Raw genomic sequence first — 16541 nt, forward strand, 5'->3', positions numbered from 1 at the left:
TAACATGCAACGAAGCAATGTGAGAGCAGACAGCTGATTAAAAAGAGAAAAGTATTAATACTTGAGTAACAGATGATTGCTGCCCGTCTAGTTCTACACATGTACCCACGTAAGGCACGATAGCCTAAGCAGTGCGTATGGTCCTCGCTCATTGACATTAGCATCTTGTTAAAAAGGACACTGCTGTAATAGCTACTCCACGGGTAAGTCATTCATACGGCCATTTACAGAAACTGGTGAGCTTTTGTCACCAAAGAAGACAAAACTAAACCCTTTTCAACAAGCTTGCTCAGATGTCAAATTAAGGAATGGGTAAAAGCTAGATCTGCAGGCGTAGAAAAGCTAACGATAGAAGAATGAGACCAAAAATGGCGACCGGACTGAATCGATAGTCCAATTTGTGTCTGCGAAATGGAGGTTTCTGGTGCTGCAGAGAAACAGTGAGGCTCAGATTTTTCTCCACGGAGGAGCCTCCTGGATGCAGATCAGTGACTGCAGGCTAGTTGGCGCTACACTCAAAAGCTACCTCCCACAGGGCTCAGACATTTTGATGTATGCTGCATTTTGTTTTTTAAGCCAACCCTCTGATCACTTTAGACATGCAGCAAAATCCCAAAATAGTCTGGAGAAGCAATAAAAAAGGTACAGAAGCCTGAAACTGAGCCGCTTTCTCCCTCCCATCATCTTTTTCTGCCAATTTTAAGTGCCGATTCTGAAGAAACTTGTTTAATCCACTTCATCCATTCAATCATTCATGATATGAACACAAAACCTTTCCTGAATAAACTCAGTCGGGATTCATCCCAACCTGTGTTATTTGGACTCCCAACAAGTACAAAACAGTAGGAAACCCCCAGCATTTAAAGAACACAGCATTAGAAGAAGAAGAAGATGTTCCCGCCCCCCCACAGTTTGTCCTTCTGGTCCAGTACAAATGGAATTTGCCAGCTGAATGTGAGCGAGAGTCAGAATTTAAACCAGGTCGGATTAAAAATACAGACAGCGACACCCTTCAAAGGATTTTTTTCAGTTTTTTTGTTCTGTGAGAATTCAAGGCTCATCCATCCAAAGTTATTAAAGGAATATACTTCACTGGCATCTCTTTTTTTTTTTAATGCAAGTTTAGCCGAATAAGTCTTTCAGATCATTGTTGACAGATGCACTCTGTTTAACTCCACTTTGGTTCAGGCTAGCAGCAGCAGCAGGTTGAGAAAAGTTCTGCGGGCTGAAAAAAGGGTTTGCTTGCATCCCAAACCCGCTGGGCACTCCTCCCATACCTACTGACGCGCCCTGCATGGCAGTCTGAGCGTTCTGGGGTGAGCTAAACTGATTGAGCCAAGGGGTGTTGGTTGTAGGCTTTGGGGCCATTTGGTTGAGGGAGACTTTGGGCTGGCTGGTTGTAAAAAGACTGTCCAAGGCTGACATGTCGGGGGCTTTATTCGTCTGTCCTTGATTCTGCGTCAGGGCTCCAAAGTTTGGGGTGCTGGTGGTGGTGGCCATGCCGCCGTAGAGGCCGGGGCCTGCGGGCCGCATGCCCATCCCCATGCCTCCAGTCTGAAAGCCCATTGGTTGGTTGAAGCCGTTGGAGACGGGGGCGCCCATGGGGCCCATCATGGGGCTGGGGGAGGGGAAGGCAGCGATGGTGGTGCCCTGCACTGGGGCTGGTCGGGCTGGGTTGGCCAAGGAAAGGCTGTTCAGAGATGTCATGTTGTTGAGAAGGCTGCTGGTCAGGTCCTTAGTCTGCAACATAAAATGGAGAAGGATTAGGGGTGTCACGACGCCAACTTAGATGCAACCGAAGAGAAAAAACAAACAATCTTTAAAGTCGACACACAGAGATGTTACTATTATTTTCTTTTCCAAAGATTCTTTATTGATTTTTTGAGGGTTAACTGGTAGAAGAACCGAACCGAGATCCTTCACTGATTTGTTTGGGAAGAGGGTTCACTTGGGACAGTCAAACCATTGTTGTAATTTTCAGGCGTTACCTTTGTGTTGTTGGTGGAGGCTGGTTTGACAGTCTGTGGTGCTAGTGGTTGCTGGTTCCTCAGTTTGGCTGCCTGCTCCTGCTCCTTAGCCAAACGCTGTTTCTCCTCTAGAGTCAGAGACATCTGGGGAAATGCAGAGGAAGAGAAGACGGACCGTAAACAAACTGGACTGCATGCTAATTGGACAAAGGTGAAGATTTGTGTAAATTGTAAATGAGGCATGACATTGTTTCCGTACTCTATTAGGCTGCGGGGCTGCTGCTGCAGATCCGTTTTCTTTCCCATTAACCCCGCTGCTGCCAAAGATATCATCAATCTGAAAGCAAGAGGACAGAAGACTAATTGGAATCGCTGCAGCAGAGACACATTCATTAGGTAAGTACACCCCTGTTGTCATTAAATCGACCTCCTACCTGGTTTCCAGAGCTAGGTGGACCCTTGGTGTCCTCTGATTGGCTCCCTGGGTTTGAGATGTTTATACTCCTGTAAAAAGAGACGAAAATAAACAAAAGCAGAAGGAATTTGAATCAAGGGAATCACACAAGCCTGGCTAGTCACACCATTATCATATTCATGTGGCCAGTATCAACAGGTAATTGCTTCCTGTGACAGATCCAATTCCCCCAGATGTTCCAGCGTATAAAATCCTCATTAATATGTAGAGCCATTTTATATTTTAATCAGACAGAGTAAAAAAGGAGACCTCTGCTGCTCCTGCATGACGTGCAGCTGCTCCAACTTGGTCTTGTGTTCAGTCTCCATACGACTCAGCATGTCCCGTATGACCATCATGAACGAGTTAAACTGAAACATGGAACATAGACAAGACAGAAAATGCATTAAATATAATTACCTTTGCAGGTAAAGAAAATTTAAAAGGTGTGTGTATGTGTGTTAGGGAGTGTATTACCTGGTTAAGGTTGAGGTTGTTGTCTATACTAAGAGAGACCAGGTGGGGCAGGCTCTTGGTGGCGAGATTCTCTTTGGGGATGCCCAACTTCTTGTGGCTGAAGGTGCACTTATAAATTCCTAAAGTGAGGAGAGGGAGAGTCATTAACCCATCTAAAAGGTAATTTCTGGGCATTTTCTCTGCGTCAGTCACATTTTTACTCACTGTCATATCATCTTTCACTGCACTATATGCAGTGAAAAATGTTTTGCACCTCTACGTAAACAGTACAATCATGGCTAGACATAAAGAGAACTAAAGGATGTCTTTATGCAGTATAACAGAGTTATAATGCCATATATATAGAAGAAAAAAAAGACGAAAGTTGAATTTAAAATAGTTTATTTTACAAAAATTGATGTGATTTTGATTAAATATCAGAATTTTAAGCTTAGATTTGGTTATTTTCATCGCATACGATTTGTTCAGCTGAAATTGGACAATCTGATAATCTTTTGTCTGCTCTTAGTTACAGCAGTCATTGTTCTTAGTCATTCTTGATACAATCACTGCCTGTAGCGGTGCTGGTATCCGTCTCTTTTATTGCTAGTTTCTATGTCTCTATTAGAGTGTTGTGTCATGTGTTTTATTCCTCAAAAGCCTAACCAGGGACAAGGACCGCAAATTAGCCAAGTACACTGATTTATACATAATTAATATCAGTTTTCAATTTTCTGGAAGAATTTTGCCCCTTTTTTTAAAAAAAAAGACAACATGCCTTTAAAACCTTCCTATGAGTTTAGGAATGAAGAGCGTTAAGCAGACCCAGAGGTTGCTCGACTGTCAGTGTTAAGTGTTTTTACCTAGAATGCCCATGAGTACTGCAGGTTCTCTGGAGGGGATCTGTTGTAGGAAGGGCAGGATCTCATCAATGACATACCACTTGTCTAGATACTCCAGAATCTTCCCCAGACACACCAGAGAGTTCACACGTACCTACACAGTCACAAAGGAAGATGCATACATAGAGTCAAACATGCATCTACAGTTTCAAAGAGGTAACATCTGACAATCGTGAGACATCTAAAAAAAAAATGTATCTATGCGCAGGCAACGCAGCCTGAAAGGTACAAGCTGAAGGAGACTCACAGCAAGTGAGGAGGTCTGTAGGCAGGCTGATTTGATTCGAGGGATGAGGGAGTTCTTCATGGACGGGTAGTCAATCAGGTTGGCGAACGTCGGGATGATGTTGAGGCACAGCTCCTGCTCGGCCACAGATAAGATGTTGTGACATTTTTATGATGCCGAGAGCATTCATTCTCACTGTGCTCTCGAGGTGATAAGAGAGCACGGAGTACAGAAGGTGGAAAAAATAACGTTCCAAGTGGGATGATAAAAATATACACCAATGAAGTAAAGATGAGTATTCTGACAGTGTTTTTACTTCAGAAGATGAGGTGTGAAAGCAGCAAAGCACCCAGAAATCTCAACTAGGCCTAAAAATATTTTTGACACAGCATCTGGCTTTAAAAAAAAACAACAAGCATACAGTAGCTCTTGACTGCAGCAGCTGATGAGCTGATCCCTTTTACCTGGATCTGTACAGAAGGGGCCTCCAGAGCTCTGTAGACCATTGGTAGCACGCAGTTCTTAATGTCCTCCGGTGGTGTCTTGGTCAGCAGTAGATCCATCTTCTGCAGGAATATCAGCAGGATCTGCACAATACAGGCACCCAGTGAGGCAAATAATGTCAAATGGAAGAGAAATTGATGCTATTTACTACAGATGAGTACAGCGTTAAGTGGAAGTTAACACAGGCAGTGCTTTCAGCAGGTTTAGTTTAGCTTTTAGTGTTACGGAAAACACGACGCACAAACTAGCTGATGTGACTGGAGCAAATCAGCAGAGACCACTCACCATATTACTAGCCTGAAGGAGCATGGAGAGAAAAATACAGAGAGAGACAAGTCTTGATAAAATGACATGCCGAGCACAAACAGATCTCTTTACTCAGTTATATTTATCTGATTAATGTCAAACATGCCCAAAGGGAGAAAACATCATGCAAAAAGTTTAAAGAGGAAAATCCCACTTTTCTGAGTCTTTTTAAAAGGATCATGTCAGTGATTGAGTGCATTTTCAGCTCAACTCATGCTTAGATTAGAAAAGGTAATGTTAACACACAACAAACCAACTAAGAAACGTGCCTACGCACACCGCATGTGTCGAGTTCTGTGCTCTACCTGAATTGGCTCTTGCTGCTTGAAAACAGGCGTGAGGTCGGGCAAGATGAGGCGGACGTACTCGTCCTTGGTGCACTCCTCGGCGATCAGCAGCACGTTGGGCAGCACGAAGGGAACCATGTCCGGGTTGATGAACTCGGAGGTCAGCGCCGGCAGGATTCGATACACCACCACTCTCTGAGAGAAAAAGAAACAGAATGAAGCCATGATTAGGATACCAAGATACCAACAAATTGTGAATGCATTTACAGAGTCTTCACTTCAACACTTGCCACATTCACCCATTCATACACTGATGGCAGAGGCTGCCAAGCAAGATGCCAACCTGCTAATCAGGAGCAACACAGCACTTGCCAATTATAGCGCCACACACTCAGCTCACACACACCAAAATGTCATTTGGGAGCTATTTCACATGCAGCTGGAGCGAGGGATCGAACAGCGGTTCAATCCCCAGCTCGGTGTGTGTGTGACTGGATGTGTGAATGGCTGACCTTCCAATTAGTGGATGGTCTGCTCCGAAAGAATTGTTTCACAGTAAAATGTACACTTGCTTTTTGTTAAAGAGGGCTATCAAATAGCTCAACACTTGGAGTACCTGTACATTAAACAAATCTGGAGATTATCCGTTCTTAAATTCTGGGTTTTTGACCACTTAGCTCGACATTTGTACCTGGTGTACACTACATTTCCTTTACAAAATGTACATGCAAAAATGTCCCCTTTCATAGGATATACACTTCAACATTTTAGTTGCATCTCCTCTCATTTATTAATATTTTGAAAATGCGACTAAGACATTTGGTTGTACTACCTTGGGTAGTTTGGGCAGCACTTTAGGGAGGCCTTTGTAGAACTGGGACTTCTGTAGGTTGTCCCTTTGGAAGAGGGAGTCAAAGTACTGCAGGGTCACAGCACCCACGTCGTCAAAAAATGGAATCTGAATTTCGCAAAAAAAAAAAGAAAGAAATCACCAACATTTTCTAGCACATGTTATAAAAATATGAATTTCTTTGTATCTGCATACATTTTGTTACAAATCAAACCTTGGTCATCTGGTCCGCATCTGGACGGACGTTGGGTGTGACGCTGAGCAGCATTTTGACATGCTCCCGCACCTCCTCTGGGATCTTGTTCAACAGGGCTGGACTCATGGTGCTCAGCTAAAGATTGAAAAATAGATAAAGAATGGAACAGAGCAGACCAGAGGAGAATAGTAATAGTAACACACTCCTGCGCTACAGTGCACCATTTTTAGCTGTGATCTGCTCCATGACTTGATTTTTAAGAATATATTAAGTCCTCGTTCGCTTGGAACAGCAGAGCCCGGAGTGTGTCAAGTCACAATCAGCAGGATTATTTCAAACACGTTTCCGTTTTGCCACTCAAATCAAATCTGGAAAAGACAGCCGCCTACACTACGGATGCACAGTGACACATATCTGAGCAGACGGCTGTGGCTGTCAGAGAGATGAGCGTGAGAAATGGAAAAAATTAGCACGAGTGGAAAGACAATAATTCCCAGATGCTGCTTGGCCCTGATCGAAGCAGCATGTGAGTATTTTTCTCAAGAAGAACAATCATCCCTGACAAGTTAAGGCATCATTTTATTATCATTATTTCATTTTAGTGCGTTTACAAAGGACAGTTGTTATAATTTCATGAAAGATTTATGATATTTTACCTGGTCCAGTTGCCTGCTGAAGCTCTTAAAAATGTCATGCTTGTTGACTTGGAAAACGGGCTTGCCCTCGTTGAAGACGGCGTGCATGACCACGCCCAGCGAGTACATGTCGGAGGCTGAGTCACAGCTGACAGACAGGATGTACTCGGGGGCCAGGTACTCAGGGTTGGGGAGGCAGAGTGGAGGGAGATTGGGCTCCCACTCTTTACATGTGTACTTAGGCTGAAGACGACAAGAGAACATAAGAATGTAAATCTTGAGGCTTGAAGGCAGTAAGCCCTGCCCGTCAAGACTATACTCAGGGACGAAAATCCTTTTCTACACACCTCAGCGTCCGAGGGGTTGGTGGAGGAGATGCTGAAGTCGAAGCCCATGATCTTCCAGGCTCCGCTCTTGTTGAGGATGATGTTCTCCAGACACAAGTTCCCGTGGACCATTTTCACGCCACTGTGGAGGAAGGACAAACCCTCGGAGATCTGGAGAGAGAGGAAAAAAAACAGAAATGTCAGGGGAAATTAGAGCCAGACAGACAATAAGGCATTTTCATTTTTGCAATAAGCCGCAAACAGTCTGACATTTAACAGACTCGCAGATAGTGCGAAGGTGTTAATTTGAATCTGACACGTCTCAGCTTTGGTATGAAAATGCTTCGACAAAAAGTTGCTGTGGCAGACACTGCAGGCGTTTTCTAGTCTTATCAGCCATAAATACACAAAAAACAAATGACGAGGCCCAAATATCATGTTAATTGACGTAACACTAAAAAAAAGGCGAGCTGTGAGAATGACCTGGTTCAACTGACTTCACAATATGAATGTGTGTTGGACACACTAAGTGTTAGCGTGCTCTTAATAACAAACAGACAAGTGCTCGTTAATAAATAATTCATCATACATCGTACACGTCTGACTGTCTCATACATGATGTGCACAGACGATGAACATTTATAAAATATTCGACCAGAACAGAAAGCAAACCTGTCTGCACTCTCACCTGTAGCAGGCCATACTTGGTCTCGACATCATAGAGTTTGTACTCCTTGATGTCGTTGGGCATGGGGCTGGGCAGGTTGTCCCAATGGCCCATCACGTTGGACAGACTGGCGAACACCGGCTCTGTACAGAACGCCAAGCAGTCTCTGAGGGACAAATACAGCAACAGCATCAGTGTCATTTCGAAAACAACCGCGTGTTAAATGTTGATTTTATTCTCGGACAGACGGAGACGATTCATAAAACGAGCAAAAGCAAAAACGGACACAAGGAAGTGTTTTGAATTTAGAGCAGCCAGGGGTGAAAGTTTAACAAAGACAGGCTGGTAAAAGGAAAACAGGCACAAGACAGCCTCAACCTTGTTTTGCCCACAGGGGACATGCATTATTCAGAGGCCAGTCTACCGAGTCTTTTGATCATGACAGCTTCTGCTCGCATACGCGCACACAGAGGCAGACAAATAGATTTGTTATGCAATTTTTTACTTGTGTGTCAAGCCCCTCTTTGAGCTCTGACTCGTTGAATTTGTCCTTGGTCTGTGTGTGTGTGTGTGTGCGCGTGTGCATTATTCACCGTGATTCTTCCAGGGGATGCTGCACAGTCAGGAGACGGGGGTGACGCAGTCTGGTCAGCTGTTGCACTCCTTTTTTCAGCGAGTCGATTATTTGGTCCTTCTCGAACTTCTGATACTTGTCAACCACCTTCTTATCAAACACAAACACTGCCACTTCCTGGAGGGTCGAAGCCGAACAACAATTAGCACATTTTTATCTTTATTTAGTCTCACAGCAACTTCAAAAATAGCACAAGCATAGTCAGTTGTCTATCATTTAAATTGAAACTTCTATGATTTGGAGCTGGTATTAACGGATCCAAACCTGTTTGGTGGACTTCTTGGTGCCGTTGTAGATCCTCCAGCACAGGCCAGGACCCCCGCTGGCAATGTGTCGTCCAACCTCAAACTCCCTCGTCACCGGGTTGCCCATGACAGCGCTGGTGACGTCCGCCGTCACCTTTGTGACGGTGCTTTTCAGCTTGTTCAGCATAGACTCCATGTTCACGCCTCACCTGGCAGCTGAAGGTGGATGACATACCAATCAGGATACTTAAACAAAGAGTCTGTCTGTCAAAACAATCAGAGTTTTTTCTCAATCCCTGAAAGAGGCTGAGGCCAAATCCCTTTCCAGCGAAGCAAAAGCCTTCAACAATCCTTTAGACGTCCACTCTAATGCACCTGCCTGAAGTGGCTCACCAGTATCCTGCCTGTGACGACTGAGGAGAATAAGCACCGTAACAGCCCGAGCTGTCCCCAAAAATATAAAATGACTCAGTGAAAACTCAGCCACACCACATTAAGGCTCTCTTTCAGAATCCTTCAGTGACTTCACAGCATGTTAGGCAACAGGAAGTCAGTCGAAAGAACATGGCCGATGGTCATAGAGCACAATTATTTCTACATGAACAGTTTATTCCGGGTTTGATTAAGAATGCTTACAGTACTTTGATGTTTAATTCTCTGCACTGCAACACAGTTGAATAAGCACTTTTCTGGATATTGAGATGCCCGCTGTACGGTCCGCATGATTAATACCTTCCAGATTTCCACATAAAAAATATGTTAAGCATCGCAATAAATGGATCAAAGCACGATGAATCTCAGCCTACATTTGTAGGTCCATGCCAACACCCACCTCGACTAATTCTGTTAATGAGAAATCCCTGCTTGTACTGTGTATTTACAGTATATAATGTTAATATACAGTATTAAACAGCATCTTCCTCAAGCTGCGTGACTTACAGTATCTGTGAAGAGCCAAACTGAGGGTGCACAGCACTATGATATCTATCAATAATTGATGCATCTGACGCTGTCAGTTTTTACGTCAGTCTCAGTTCCCTTCAGATCCACCCAAAACAATAGTTTAAATTCAAATAAGATGAACTGTGCAGAGAGATGTTACAGGATTTCTGCCTGGTTTATAGGAGAATCTGCTGTAATATTGCGGCATAACTGTGTCATTGCTCATCATTTATTTACCTTGTGATGGACAGAAGGTAGAAGCCACTAATACATGCCAAAGAAGTCAATATAATACCAAAATATATATCTAAATCATTAATCATTCCCTCCTGCATGAGGCTGTTAAAAGCTATTATCTGCAACAGGTTTGAAGGATGTATGTGGCATAACTTTATCATATGTCAGTTCACTTTATACAAACTGACATTGACTGACATCATTAGCTATTAGCCAGCTAGTGGCCAGACAAACTGGTGTAAACTGAGAGCATCGTTTTGGACATCACCTCACCAAAAGCACCTGCACTAGCACAGTTGTTAGCCAGCTAGCTAGCTAGCCAGCTAGTTAGCCGCCAGGATGCCAGGCAGTTTATCAACAGCAGCTTTGCTAACGTGGTTATGATTTGACAAGCTACTCGTGTGGGGTTAAAGAATACATTTATCGTTGGGTTGGAGCATTTAAATGTTGTGTTTGTCTCTTAGCGATGACTGTCAGGTCTGATTGGGAAATAGCTTGACGTTAGCTAAGTTAATCGTCTTGTTTAGCCTGTACGCACACACATCAAACTGGCACAGTAACGCACTGTGACACAGTTATCGTGAACGGCTACCATCCCAAAAAACCCTCTTTTTAACCCGTTATCTACCTAAAGGCTGACATCATCGTTTGCCTCCGGTGGCTGCCGTGAAAGACTTTTTTAGACAAACAGATCACGGTAGCTTCCCGAGCTAACTAGCCAACAATGCGCAAAGAAGACAGTGACGTTACTGTCATTACAGTCAAATACCGTCTGTTTCAATACAAAAGTGTCACCCCGACACCCTCCAGCTGCTTACCTCGATATGAAAAGGGCTCTCAGTTGTATTTCCCTTCAAGAAGTGGACTCTCGGCAGCAGCGCTGTCAGTTCTGGCTGTGAAACACAGCCCCCATGTCTTCCAGGAGCATACGAAATGAGGCAGCTTCAAACGCTAGTGAATGAACAACCCTACTTCCGGGTTCTTTAATGGAGTCAGGTGCACCGACGTCACCTGTTTTTTTTGTTTGTTTGTTTGTTTTTTTGAACAATTTGTCACCATGAATAAATAAATTGTACATCAAATGTTTTGTTACAGACAGTGACAGTGAATTATTTTATTTTATCCCTTACTGATTTTGAGTAGTGTATGATATGAAGCGGTCCACTAAACCAATATGAAGAAGTAAATAAAAAAGTTGCTCATACTACTGTTGTACTTTGAATTTTTCCATTCAGGGCTTTTACTTGTAATGGCATTTTTACATTTACTTAAATAAAGGTTCTGAGTACTTTATTCCACCACTGGGATCCACGTTTATGATAAATGTCTTTGCAGAAACTGCAGTTTAAAGGGTAACTCCACAAATATTCACATTAAAGTGTATTTAGAGTGAGTAATTTGATAAATTGCCTCCAGTGATGTCACTCAGAAGCTAAGTTGCATTGTGGGTAATGTAGGGGCCAGGTTTTGTGTGGAATAAAAAAGGCGATATCTCTGGTTTTGTTGTATTGATTTGGATTATTTGTTTATAAACTGTCCATAACGAGTCAAACAGTTATAGAAGTGTAATGCTAGACCAGTGGACTGCTTTTCAAACATGGCGCCTACATTACCCACAATGCAACTAAGCCGTCATCACTGGAGGCAATTTTTCAGATTACGCGCAGCTTCCCCTGCAGCCACTAAAGGCTTTGTACAACATTTTCCCATATACAGTAGTACTTGAAACATTTGTAGTAGCAACATAGCTGAAATTCTGAATAACCTTACCCTAATTAAGGTTACCAGATCTGATGGGTCACATCATTCGGTGAACTATAGGGCAGTATGTGGAAAAAGTTGTGAAAAATATTACAGGGACCCCTGGATCCAGGACCACCAAGGGTCCATAGACCCTTATACACATGCATGAAACGAAAAAGCAGCCAAGTCTTGTTTGAGAAAACATCAATTAGTCTTTTATTATTTACTTGTTATTCCAAAAGAAAATAAAGCGTGTTGCAGCATCGTAAAGTGCATTCTAACATGATTTCAATGTCTGTAAAGAACAAAAGATGCTGACTGACATGAGATTTGACTGTTAATTACCTTTCGTCTGACCATGGCCTCACAAATTGGTTTCATATTTACCAAAAGATTAAATTAGTAGGCTAAAATTATTACGCATCTTCCATCAAAACACGTCCAACTTTCAAGTAAAATCCTAAAAAGTTACAATTAAAACATTTGACCAAGATACTGTTATTAAAAACGTGCTTCAACCTCTAAAATAATATAAAGCAGATGACATTAACCTGAGCTATAGTGAGTCTAACACATTATTGTACCCTTTCTGCTTTAATTTCATATTAGCTTTAATTTAAAATCTTCAAAGAGATCTTCATCTCTAACAACAAAAAAAAGCTACAAACTGTTAAACCATTATTCAGCTACACTAGTGTTGCACTTAACAGTGTTTATCCTTAACCAACCTACAGCTGCTACAGTAAACTGAAAAAAACAAGAAACAAAATGGCTGCTATAATATTGTTGTTCTTCATGCCTGATCAAAAGTGCACAGTATTACTTCGACAAACCAATGTTCCATCTTCAAAGCCCCAATTAACCAAACATAAATATCTCTTAAAGATAACAACAGACAAAAGGAATATTCATTAGTTCAGGAGATGTTCACTAATTGTCAATAATCCCTTTTAAGTTTTCACACTTCACATTTACTGTATTCTACAGTAATGTCAGAACATAAAGCAAACAACATGAATGATCTTTACGACAAAAAAATTTGTGTCATGTACAATTAAAAGAACGACTTCCCCCAGTTTAACACCGGATGTCATAGATGAGATGTTTCGTTAATAAACGAGTGCAAAACAACTATAATTACGCCTATAATTAATGCTTCATCAGACTGCAATATTTATCCGACAGATAATGCATCCAGTACTACAGGACAGTGAGAAGTGTAAGAACAAAACTGAAAAAAGACATAACAGTATATCTTCAAATAAAACTTTTAAAAAGGCCTCTTGTGACTTAAAGGAAACTGGGGAGGCTGTCAATCCCTCTCTTTAACTAGACATTAGGTGAGATTAGAGGTGTGACTGAGTGCCAGTTTTCAAAGTATCCAAAAATTAAAAAGACAGCAAGTTTAATTAAATTATTATCCTCCTCCAGTGTAAGCGCTGTACTACTGCAAACTGGCCTTGTGAAGTGCATCCAGGAAGCCAAACCAACACCCTTCAGATGCATGTCTCAGAAGGTGCAGGCGAGATGCTGGAGGAAGACCACGGGGTGATGCTTTTCAAACTCTTTGAGCAGCCTCTTCCTCTCCTTCACAGGCATGCTCCTGCTGGAGGAAATGTCACAGAGGAGCTGTTTGAGGCTCTCCAGGGTGGTAGCCTCTCGCTGGTCCTCGTACTCCTGCGGCGTCACCTGCTGGCAGAAGGTGAACGCTGCAACACATGGTGGAGAAGAAGCCATCAGTTTTTGAGTGCAGCGTGTAGTTAATGTTCGGTGGGGCTCTGGAGCAATAGTGCCACCATGTGGTCATTTCTAAAACACTACCTTTGGGTTGTAACTCCTCATATGTAGGTGAGTTCCTCACTCAAGATAACTCAATATAAATATACTGTGGTGCAGATCTGAATGAAGATGCAGATTAAAACCTTAAAACTATTTATTAAGCCTAAATACTAAATTGTGAGGATTGTGCAGCCTCCATGGAGATAATTACAAACAACTTTTAACCAGCATTTAAGTGGAACAGATTAGAGACTTAATCTTCCACTGTCGTATACATAAATTTGAAGGAATCTATATAACTCCTGAGGATTATTTCAGGTTGTGGCGTAATGTGTGAATAATTAGTTGTATTTAACTTACTGGCAATTGAGTCAGGGTCTTTTCCCTGCTGCATTGTCCTCAGTGTCCTCCTCACAGCTTCAATGAGGGAAGTAGGAGTCTGTGTTCATGACAGGAAGAAAGAGTAAAAGGAAATTTCAAAGTGTTGAATCCAAACTGAATTGAACAACCATTAACAGGTATCTGTAGGTCTACTTCACTTTAATGATCAATTAAGACATTGAGGACATGTGAACCTTTTCTGCCGTCTTTAAAAAAAAATGTTAATGATGCATTAATTAAAACATTTAAGTGTACCTTGAAGAGCTCAGTGCTATTGTCCATGAGAAACAGCACCAGGTTTTCACTTTGGGTTCGAGTCAGTTCATTATTCTGAACAATCGCCCTTTGAAAAGTGCGGCAGACCAAGGCCCTGTTATTAATCTGGAGGCAAACATAGGATATGGTCATCTTAAATTATGTGCACAGAAGGCTAGAGATGACTGTGGTTTGGTGAAGGAGGTGAACTACCTGTTTCTGAAGACGACAAGCGTCTGGGTGAGCTGCTGTGTCCATGAAGGCCAGTAGTCTCCTCAGTTCATCTCTCACACTCGTCTCCAGCAGTCGCAAACACAACTGAGATGCTTTGATGGCCTCCTGCAGCTTCTCTTCATCTGGAAAGAAACAAAATGTGGTCAAGACGGGAGGTGGAAAAGGAGTAGCATGCTTTGGTTGTAAAATCACTGTATCTTTATCTCGTCTCACCCAGCAAATTCAGAATGGCAGCATGTATGTCCAGGTGGCGTCCTGAGAGAAGTGGAACTTTTTCCTGTCCACTGTAGTACTTGGCAATAGTGTCAAAGAGCAGTCTCTTCTGGCTTTCCATCTGCTCTGCCTGGTCATCTTCTGAAAAGACGCCACCACCTTGTTGGCTGAGCTGTTCCCCTGCAACCACGATCAGCTGGTCGGGAAAGAGCTCCAAGCAGTCTGCCGCTGCCGATAGCCACCCGTCCAACCTGTAAACAAAGAGCGGCGAAACAGAACACAATGCATTACAATTTTTGAAAATGCAGGAACATGATCAGCTCACATAATTCAAGTTTTACCACTATGCGGGAAAAAAAGAAAGCTTTTAAGTACTGACTGTGGCATGTTAAGGGTGTCCGGCAGCTCTCTCTCCAGGCATGTGTTAGATATAACCAGGTCCTGAGCTGCCAGAGGAGTTCTGCAGGCCTGGAGCTGACCCCTGGCAGGAGAAGTCAGGATGCAGTCCAGCATGGGCACCTCTACTGTCTGCAGCAGCTGCAGCAGTGTCTGCTGCTTCCAAACCTCATCCACCACTAGGGAGTACAGAGGTGAACAATATTAGAGAGAAAATCACAAACTCTAATGGACTGTTGGTCCCTTGTATTGGGCACCCACCACACTGCCAAACAGTGACAGATAAGCTCAGGCTTACCAGCTTTGGACAGAAAGGCAGAGGTAGTGGGGGTTGTGTTTAAAGCTTGAGATAAGGTTGGTCGCAGGTTGATGGTCTTCAGCAGCCTCTCAACCCTCCTGTCTGAAGGTCCGACAGCGAGGGGGTTAGAGATCGTCCTCAGTTCCTTCAACCTTCACAAACAAAACAAAGTTTTATGGTGACTAATAAACACACTGTGTGTAGAGGGTGCTGGGTAATAGAGCTTTACAATGTTGTGAAAATAAAGTTATCAGAATGATTTTCACTGAGTAAAACCCTACATAAAACAAGGTAATAATATTTTGGGTTTGACTGCATAATAATGTGTAGTTAGAGGGGTCGGTTTAAATTCAGAAATCACTATTGCTCAACATTTTAAGACATCGTAAAGACAATGATTGATGAAAACTAACCAAAATCAAGAGGATAACTTGAGCTATATGTCAATATCATGTCATGTTCATTCGTCTCCCATGAATGTTTCATTTCAATGCACTGATTCTTATTTTGCAATACAGCTTCTATATTGAACATAGTAAGTCAGTTGAGCACCACTAAAACCAACCTAGAGCTCTTCTTCCTCTTCATCTCCTGTTGCTCTGGTGCCGTGTTCTCTGTATCGCTACTGCACTCCTTCATGGCAGAATTGTGTAACACTTTATACTCCAGAAAACGGTAAAGGCTGCAGCTGCTGTCCTCGAAGGTCACCTCCTTGTCTCTGCGAAACAGCTTCGTGCCCACTGGTTCAAACACCTTGGCCTCCATCAGAGCCTGGCAGAGCCGGGCAGCTTTGAGTCGAGACACTTCGCTTGTGCAGAACACCACATTTTGCATCAAATAACTGAGGACGGCATCCACGGCGTCTGAGCCTGTGAAGCATTCAGCATGAACGCGGAGATGCCTTCTACAGCGCCGCACCTCCACCTGGGTTTGCAGAGCCTGGATGATGTTGTGCCACAGCTGGGTGGCACCGAAGGGCCCAGAGAAACCTAATGGAGAAACCACAGAGTTAAAAGAAAAGGGGTTGAAAATGGCTGTGACTGCAGCTGAAAAGGGCATAAAAAGTTTTTAAATTACTTTTATTGGTCTTAAAAAATGTCCATTACAAATAAGCTGAGTCACACCGATTTACTCCAAAAAAATGCCCTAAAATAAGCAATAAAAATGTTAGGATTTTTTATTATTTTCAGTACACGCGTGCTGAAGACTCCTATCGATATATTCCATATAAATAAAAGTTATACAGAACTATTACTACTTATTAGTCATCAATAATACAGCAGTGAGGGTTTTGATAATTAATTGTTGCCTTTCTGTAACCGTTAAACGTGCAGGGAGAGGCTGCAATGAGTATTTTTAAAATAATGTTCCTGTTGCTACATACAGTGATTGAAAGTAAATTTACTCA

General features: G+C 42.6%; 2 protein-coding genes across 2 annotated transcripts; both read right to left on the minus strand.

Annotated features, from left to right (window-relative positions):
• Positions 1–718: 718 nt before the first annotated feature.
• scyl2 (SCY1 like pseudokinase 2) lies at positions 719–10790 on the minus strand. Its single transcript, XM_073480504.1, has 18 exons — positions 10653–10790; positions 8675–8871; positions 8370–8527; positions 7798–7942; positions 7131–7280; positions 6805–7026; positions 6167–6283; positions 5935–6060; positions 5121–5297; positions 4470–4592; positions 4027–4140; positions 3741–3873; positions 2899–3017; positions 2692–2792; positions 2402–2471; positions 2227–2304; positions 1989–2111; positions 719–1740 (listed from the first exon to the last, which is right to left on the minus strand). The coding sequence occupies exons 2-18, from the start codon at positions 8849–8851 to the stop codon at positions 1123–1125; spliced, it is 2751 nt and encodes a 916-aa protein (XP_073336605.1). The 5' UTR covers positions 8852–8871; positions 10653–10790; the 3' UTR covers positions 719–1122.
• A 976-nt stretch (positions 10791–11766) lies between these two features.
• On the minus strand, positions 11767–16360 carry LOC141008165 (DEP domain-containing protein 7-like). Its single transcript, XM_073480411.1, has 9 exons — positions 16327–16360; positions 15699–16122; positions 15134–15285; positions 14819–15014; positions 14440–14690; positions 14206–14348; positions 13993–14118; positions 13717–13795; positions 11767–13286 (listed from the first exon to the last, which is right to left on the minus strand). The coding sequence occupies exons 1-9, from the start codon at positions 16358–16360 to the stop codon at positions 13087–13089; spliced, it is 1605 nt and encodes a 534-aa protein (XP_073336512.1). The 3' UTR covers positions 11767–13086.
• Positions 16361–16541: the final 181 nt, after the last annotated feature.

This window comes from Pagrus major, chromosome 14 (genome assembly GCF_040436345.1).
Source record: "Pagrus major chromosome 14, Pma_NU_1.0".
Taxonomy (NCBI): Eukaryota; Metazoa; Chordata; class Actinopteri; order Spariformes; family Sparidae; genus Pagrus; species Pagrus major.

Bases quoted from the DNA above. Each gene is read 5' to 3' on its own strand.
- scyl2 (XM_073480504.1), bottom strand. From the start codon at position 8,851: ATGGAGTCTATGCTGAACAAGCTGAAAAGCACCGTCACAAAGGTGACG. The intron at 7,943-8,369 runs GTGAATAATGCA...TTTGTCCCTCAG, and splicing joins CATCCCCTGGAAGAATCACG to AGACTGCTTGGCGTTCTGTA. The intron at 3,018-3,740 runs GTAAAAACACTT...TCCTCACTTTAG, and splicing joins AGTACTCATGGGCATTCTAG to GAATTTATAAGTGCACCTTC.
- LOC141008165 (XM_073480411.1), bottom strand. From the start codon at position 16,360: ATGGAATATATCGATAGGAGTCTTCAGCACGCGT. The intron at 15,286-15,698 runs GTTGGTTTTAGT...TTGTTTGTGAAG, and splicing joins AAGAGGAAGAAGAGCTCTAG to GTTGAAGGAACTGAGGACGA. The intron at 15,015-15,133 runs GTAAGCCTGAGC...TGTACTCCCTAG, and splicing joins TGCCTTTCTGTCCAAAGCTG to TGGTGGATGAGGTTTGGAAG.